This window comes from Necator americanus, chromosome I (assembly GCF_031761385.1).
Source record: "Necator americanus strain Aroian chromosome I, whole genome shotgun sequence".
Lineage (NCBI taxonomy): Eukaryota > Metazoa > Nematoda > Chromadorea > Rhabditida > Ancylostomatidae > Necator > Necator americanus.
In genome coordinates, this window is record NC_087371.1 from 20,134,263 (window position 1) to 20,142,642 (window position 8,380).

Consider the following 8,380-nt stretch of genomic DNA (forward strand, 5'->3'; position numbering starts at 1 on the left):
TAACAAAGACCATTCGGATCACAGAGGCTAAGAGCGTGTGCGGCGGTCCCCTGGAGAGAACTCGGAGGTCGGGAGTGACGGATAAGTCGATAAGCCTAAGGAAAACATAATACGAATCAGTGACGAACTTTGAAAAGACGGTAGCACAAAAAAAATATGGTGGCCCGACCTAAAATATTCTCCGTGGGGTACACACATATACATTAAAAAACCTTTCCATTACAGAGAGAATCGGGTATAATGACTGAGTGTTGATGAGTCACGAGTCGACGGATCAACTGAACTGAGTGTCGAATCGCAACGAGGAGGAGGACAAATGAAAATGAAACTGGAAAAAAGGACACAGTTTTTCTTCATGACGGTGGAGACAGAACGAAAAAGTTCAAAAAGTGGGAGACGCATTCACGGGGTAGTTGGAGCTGTGTGGTATGGCCTAGATTCGCTGGATCTTATCCGACACAACGACGGGATTGTTTTTGCGTATCTCTTCGCGCTCCATCGTCTTATAGTCGAATGAGCAGTTATGCGCTTGATCGTAACGATGATCACCACAATAAAGTCCACCGCAACGACATGTAAAACCTGGAAGATTGGTCTTTCAGGATTGTTATAGTTATGAAAATATACGCAAAACAGCGAATAACACCCACCAGTAAGGCCGACCCTTTTCTTACAGACATGGCAACGATTGGCTTTCTTTACAGGAACCGGGGCTTCGACAGAAACAGCTGTGGATTCAGCAACAACCGCAGAACTGGAATGATGGAGTTGTATCCAAGAAAACACAAATTGTTCTGTTTAAGGAAAAAAATCACATACATCATAACATGATCTTATAAGGCATACCTGGATTCTGATTGGCTAGCAGCAGCAATTGCCTCTGCGCTCTCCAACTTGGCAGTGACGTCGCTTGCAGCATGAGCTGCTTGGGCACAAGTCTGGGCAGGAGGCTCAGACATTGGGCAATCAGACATCAAAGTAGAAGAAGATGCAGCCATGGGCATGGGAACTACAAGCAACTTTTTCACCTCTTTAGCTATCAAGTACACGAAAATGCTTCCAATAATAATTATCATTTTCCATGCGCTTTCAGTATCAACCACCTCACTCATTTCGTCATGTTTTCTGGGCTGAGAGTATACTGTAGTACAGATAGCATAGATTTGATCTAATCCGGTACCTCATTAAAAATAGGAAATGTAGTGGGCAAATCGATAACACTGTAATGAGGATAAATAATTCTCGAAAAGTCGAGACAAAATTGGACATCAGAGAGCACCTACTTCCCAATTGTTCATAAGAGGTGGTAGGATCCCTACTTTCCGGACATTGCTTGTATTTCCGTGTCTCTCCCAGCGCTCATTTCTGCGTCCCCACACACTTCGCTCCCCGCCCGCAAACAGATCGAAAACCTCACTGCGCCCCCCGCTCTCCATTAGACTACGCCGTCAGCAACTGCCGATCGATACGGCGTATACACACCGATAAACCAGCCCTTCGCTAATACCGTGACGCCGTATTCATGACAAGTGAATGCAGATACAACAAAACAAAAACATACCCGTAGGGGATAACCTGGCAGTGTCCTGATTGCGTTTTATCGAATCCTTGAAGCACTTCGAACACAGACCTTCATTCGCCTAAAAGTTGGAAGTAGCAATTAATAATGACAGAGAAGTGCAAAGCACAAAAACAACAAATAATGACTGTTTGCTTCTAATCAGACTCAGAACTTCACTAAGATGCGAGCAGGCAAAACTACTACATAACCCACATGACACCCATTATACACATCAACAAACTTCCACTCATGTCAGTGAATGACTCTCAGCCCTTATGCAAACAAAAGAATCATTTTGAATAGAAAAATCAGGAACAGAATTGAATCCTCGTCAAACTAAACTCAAGATAAACAGATTTCAGAGATACGGAATTTCAAAGCGAATTTTTCGAAAATTTAAAAATTAACGTGACTGTTGAGGACCTAAGGTTTGAACAATTTCTTGACAACTTTTTCATATCGTACCTTCCACACATGCACAAGTAAATCCACTTTGTATAATGTATGCCGAATATTACAAAATCCCGCATGTACTACATTATATTATTCATGTTACCTGTGATCCAAAAAATCCGCAACCGTTCCGGCAAAGAGAGGTTGTAGATGGTTGCTGTTGATTCTCCATCTTTACCTGAGAGGAAAAAATACACGGTGTACCGGGCTGAAAACGAGTAGGGTTAAAATGACCAGAGTGCTAACGCAACAACAGAAACAACGCGTAATCAGCGTGAAAATAGTGGATAGTGAACAAGAGAAGAAGCAGTTTAAAAAAAAAGTCGGACTGATCTCTAATGGGTGCATGAATACAGAGCAGCAGTAGCAATATATGACATTCCCAAGCCTCTAAAAGATACAAGCATGAAAGAAAACAAGTTTTGCCGATGTCACAGTACTCACGCGCTAGCGAAGAAAAGCGTAACATTGTTTGCTAGAATGTCTGTTACGGTCTCGCATACCACCGCGATGAAATTCAACTGTTTTGAGAAGCGAGGAGAGCAATCATGACTTCAGATGAAGCGTCACGGTGGAATAAGGCAGACTGAATATGTTCACAAAGTGCAACTATTGTACAGACACTGTATATGAATAGAGAATATTGAGCGGCTTTTTTCAAGCTCTTCAAGCAGTCCAGTCCTTTCTTGAGAGAAACTGATGAAGAACGGAAGGATGACAGACTACTGACTTGTTAGAGGATCCGCCTCTTCTCCTACTCTGTAGATTAGTACTAATGACTACAATTTCCCAGCTCTTCCAATAGGAAAGCACGTATGAATATGTCCATCACAAAACTGGCAACAAGAAAACAGAATGAACACAAGGGACCACCATAGGACAGCTAGCCCCACAAACACATCAGAAACCTGTCGTCACTTATATACAAATAATGCATAGTCTACATTTAAATATTGAGGGGAAAATAATGCATAGTCCACCTTCAAATACTAGAAACAGCACAATATTGAGCTCCAGCAAGAACAAAAGTGGCGATGAGTGCTCGCTGAAACAGAGATATGACGAATGAAAGCAAAGCAAGTGAATCCGGGAAATAAACGACAATTCCTTCTCCGAGAATCCACAACAGCACGGTTCAATACAGTTGATAGAGCAGAAATTCACACCGCTCTTATAGATTCCAATCGAAAAAAGCAAACACAAAGAAAATAAGAAAAAAGAAAACCAAATCAATCAAATAAATGCTTTCATTGGAAAAAAAATGATGAGTGTGATGTTTGAGACTGAGGTGACTGATTTATCGTACCGCAAATACACCGTCTCCGCAACAGCGTACGGTGGATGAACTTGAACAGCAGAGTTCCTTCAATCGAGGGCTGAGATAAAAGGATAAGCCGTGGTGATTCACGACTGACAAAGAGCACAGCTGGCTGGTATGAAAGACCTCGTCTAATATGACAACACGCGGAAATAAGGTTGCTAACCGAAAAATTAGACCGAACTAATGCAGAGAGAGACCTCAACGACAACAATACTCTAGAATGCTTGAACAACACGACAAGGAAAAGCTAAAAATATGAGATTGGAAAAGTGGGAAGCAATAATAACCCACACTGTCTACTAACCTGTCCCATCAAACGGTATTCCCCGGAATTAGCTTGTTTCACCGTATGCATTACAACCGCGCTGCTGCGAGCGATTTTCACTACGTTTCGTTTGCAATTCGACAATTCAGCCAACAGAACGCCGCGCCACCTGACGAGTGCAAACAAACGCCATATCAAGATCGGCGCCGTAAAAAGCATCCTCGCCCCCTTCTCCTTCGGCAATTAGTGATAACACTAGGGATAATCAACGACGAAACGCCTTCATCAACTGCTATATGCAATGAGATTTCACATAATAGAAGCAATGAAGGCTATTGAGCCTTTCAGTAGAAACCTTTTTGAGTTACTTAGCATCACTAAGCAACATAAAGGCCCCACACATTCTTCAAACAACGGCAACGGAAAATTAACCAACCGCTCTCGAGATGAATAAAAAATAGAAGCACTCCTATCGCTGAAGGGACTTGTTTGTGTTGCCTTCTCAATAGCATCTGTTTCAGAACAATGAGAAGTGATTTCATTAAGACAAGAACGCAAACTACTGACAATACTATAAGACTACTATATACTATAAGAAATATTCTACAAATTAGGCAATCCTACTTATATCTCTAATTTCCATTTCTTTTGTTGCGTACAAGCAAATATGGGAGACAAAAAGTAGGAGCTATGGTGAAACAGGCTACGTTGTGAAGTCGGAACACGTCAAAAGTGAAAAGATTTTCACTATAGTATAAGGCACAAAATGGAATCATAGAAACGGAGTTCATCTCTATGACAGGATGATGGACAAAAAAAATTAAGGAAGAAAAAGATGGTCCTAGGAGATGTGTACAAGAAAATCTTTAGAACAGAAAAGTGAGTCGAACCCAAGAAATGTTAACATAAACAGAACTAAGACGACTAGGACGAACTAAAACAGGTGCGCAAAACGAACTGAGACTGTCTTTCGCTTCGTTCCACAATGAATCCGGCAGCATGAGATGAAAAAGTGACCAAACGTCCGAAAAAAAGTACACCAAGATTAGAAATCGAAGTAGACCCAATCATGGGTGTTTACTGCACGCTCTCACTAAGCACACACCGAAAGACCTGCAGCGCTAATCATTATATACACGAAACAACATTCAGGAAACATTCGCTCACACAACGAGAAGATAGCCAATGAAAAGTACTGTGAGTTGACGGTGAAAACACCATAGCAATAAAAGAAGAAATTCTTCCCTCATAAAGTCTTGAGGTAGATGAAAGTGGAAGAATAGGAAATCGTAGGGAGAATAACGGGAATGTGCTGTAAGTTGTCTATAGTGTCCATAGCATAAGGAAGAGTCAAATCCATGGAGACATTTGCGTGGTTGGCTGACAGCGTCACAAGAACCCCCAGAACGGCGGTAAGCATTGGCTGGGAGGGTGGGGCGACGACGGCACTGCTGTGTGGAGTGGGGGGCTGGCGCCGCAGAGGGGCGTGGTCACGGCTGAATGAGTACAGCCGTACTCTGGGGTCGGCACGTGACGCACAGAGTACGATGAGAAGACGTCAAACGAATGACGCTAATTGTCTCCGCTCTTCTTGATGTTCCAGATAACTACTCCGAAACAGAATGCTCTCCCTGACTGCATTACTACTTTTCACTAACTCCGCAAAGCACCAAAGATTTTCCTTTCGATCACAGTGGTCATTCGGGAACAACAGTATTCGCAAAAGAATTGCTAAAGGAGCCATACACAAAGAGTCTTTCAAGAATGTATTGGTGGTGCAGTACCGCACAGCTCACACTGAAAATCGATGACGCACACACATCATGCTCACGTGATGTCAAGCACGCAGGAAAAAGCTCCCAGCCCATGTGTCTAGTAACCTCAACATCGCATCTGATGTTCTGTTCAAGGTGCAACCACAGTAATTTCTGATCCCATAGCAAAACAAGAAGTGCGATCACTCCAAGCCATATGACATTTTGAATAACGTCACAAAACACGCGGTTCCTTGGGAAGAAAACAAAGTAGGCCTTAACAGACTTACTTCCTACCAAATACTGTAACTGCAAGGATTTGGAACTTCCGTTTGCTTCATGGTATATCCAATAAACCACATCGAGCGATGCAAAGAGGTGTGCACAGACAAAGGTTATTGTACGCTTTCCCGTTAATATTACTACTAACGATATCCGCTCTATCCATGAAAACAATAATCACAGTACTTCGTCAACAGTACCTGGACGGAGTGCCGCACAAAGCAATGCCAAAACACCGATGCCAGTAGCAAAACGTTCACAGGAATCAAGCCGAATGATCTAGGGATTACCACTTGGCGCAGATACAGCTTCCACATGCTGTTGTAAATAATTCTGTCAAGTATGAGTTGTCCGAATAAATTTGCTACTACACTGTCACAATTTTGAAGCTCATCTAATTCCTTCACAGACAACTCATACTCGCTGACTGTGTAATTGTGTGATGATTTAAGTAGCGATTTTTCAGCGAACTTATCGAGTACAACTTGATACAGTGGGTGTGTGGCCTGCAGTATGTAACTTATGATCTCCTTCACAACTCGTCAACACTAGTTGAACCGTCATCGACATCAACGCGCGTCAGTCCTCCGGAAAAGTGGCGCCATAGTAAGATGACTCTCAACATTGACCTCGACTGATCTTATCGTTTTGACCCTCACTTGCCGCTGAGGTATGTCTAGTGTCGCAAGGTCAGCCGATATCTCCAGAAGATACGTGGAATCTTCCTTTGTTAAAAGCTGAAGTCGCAAGAAAAGCAATTCCTTTGCGCGAGCACGCCACTTTCGAAGAGGGGCCGTGGCTGGCACCTGTTCCAATCAATGATGACGCCGGTATTCATATTCACGGGCCAGGTCAGATGAGGTCATCCACAGGGACCATTGCTCGCAATGTGAGCTCATCAAACGGTGCGGATCGTGGGGTCAAGGACTACAACCGAGGAAACCGAAGACAGGTAAGCTCGCCCGACAACAAATGAAGACATATACAGCGGAATGCAAGAGTTCTAAAAACAAACCGCTCACTGTAAGGGTCATTCGAGAAATGATGCTCTGCTTACTAAATCAACCCTCACACTGCCTTCGTACCGAACATACAGCGTTCAAGGAAATATCTATATGTGAAATAGCTTCGAGAAGTGTCCAGAAAAGCAACCACCCAGAAGATCCTCACAACAACACATTTAACCACGTCATTTCCCTGCTGCTCAACCACCTTCCAGAGCATACGAGCCCCAAATCCTAATCTTTAGCGAAGCACTTACATCTGATCCCGTCAACGGTGGATGAAACGGTGGAAAATCGAAGCGATCAAGAACGGCAGCAGTCGACGCAACAGCTCCACTGATGACTATGAGAGCCCAGGTCGACAGAGTGATGACAATTCGGGCTCTGCGTCTCTAACACATCGATTTTGCATTGGAGCGCCGAATCTTGGGACGCAACATTTTCTGTGGGGAAAAAAAGGAGAAGCTGTGTGGAAGACGCGGGGCTGATTCCTTTCACACTCTTAACACTATTAAATTCTTCCAATTTTGAAACAAGGCGATAATGACGGATAGAACCGAGGGGTTGGACTGCTTTTCTTCGAGTTGCTTGCCCCGATGGAAATTAACAAAGATGAATAACGAAGTATCTTAGTTTCACAAGAACCACGTCCTAGATTCTTCAGTGAAGCCAGTATTACGGTCAGATTTCTGATCTGATCACAATCGATATCATCATTGCTTCTGCTAGAGCCCCTATTTTTCCTTGCCCTCTTTTCTTCTTTTTGACACAAATTTTTGTCCTCTCTGAGGAACTTGACTAGTTGAAGAGTGTGGATGACAAATGACAAAGACGGAATGCGAGGGGTGATCAGATGGATACAGAGCCACGTAGATTACACCATTTGTTTTGGGGAACTTTCGTCGAAGTGAACGAGTGCCCCTCTCGAACAGAACTTGTGTATGTACGTCATAGGGTGACTTCTTATGAGATATATGGATGAGTCTAGAGGACGTGCGGAGGAATCGAACGTGCATGAATATGGATGAATTGAATCACGCAACTGTGCAAAGAACGACAAGTACGTTCGAGAATAATTCAGAGAATTTTCATAGTTGTTTAGTCATATGTGTTTCATCAGAGAGCATTATGAATGATTCATACCTTAAACACCAACTGTGAATCAACAGCCATTCAAACTACTGCATGTCTATTCAACTTCCTGTTTTTCGAGCTACCAGATGGAAAATTCGAGAATTGTGAAGCTCTGGTTGGAGAGGGGAAGGTTTGATGTGCTAGGGGAGTCAACATGAAATTCTCTCCTGAAGCATTTGCATACTATTATCTCAGATATGCACTCGTGCAGAGATGTATCATGGTTCATTGATTGATATTCCTAAAGAGCATCCACAAAGTTGTTAAAACAGGGAGAGAATTTGAACTAGGCATCATCTTATTCCTAAAGGAATAGCTTGACTTGACTTTGGTGTAAGAATAGAATGGAGTCGATCAAGATAGTATCACATGATTTGAGGTATAATTCACGGCCCTTTGCTGATCCAGAGGCCTCTGAAATCATCCCAGAGTAGTATTATGCTAAACAATCCCTTTGAATACATGTGGATAAACATGAGGATACAAAAAAAAAACAGTTTGCAATCTAATGATAGAGAGGCGTTGGGTTTTTGTGTAGAACACATGTAGGGGTGCTGTTGGGTCCTAGCGCTAAGTAATGCACGTACATTACAGTTTCTCCCGTAT

The 8,380-nt window shown here is 42.9% G+C and overlaps 1 protein-coding gene across 2 annotated transcripts; it reads right to left on the reverse strand.

The window, feature by feature from the left end:
* Positions 1-219: 219 nt before the first annotated feature.
* RB195_006297 (uncharacterized protein) lies at positions 220-7,813 on the reverse strand (the record flags this gene model as incomplete). 2 transcript variants are annotated; one of them, XM_064179316.1, is made up of 9 exons in its annotated part: positions 220-328; positions 407-419; positions 541-582; positions 651-754; positions 847-1,009; positions 1,562-1,640; positions 2,118-2,192; positions 6,898-7,032; positions 7,784-7,813. In XM_064179316.1, 9 exons carry the CDS (start codon positions 7,811-7,813, stop codon positions 220-222), a joined length of 750 nt encoding a protein of 249 aa, XP_064036278.1. The 2 variants fall into 2 exon arrangements, with proteins under 2 accessions (XP_064036278.1, XP_013303397.1); XM_013447943.1 differs by lacking the exons at positions 220-328; positions 407-419; positions 6,898-7,032; positions 7,784-7,813 and having other exon boundaries at positions 434-582; positions 2,118-2,186.
* Positions 7,814-8,380: the final 567 nt, after the last annotated feature.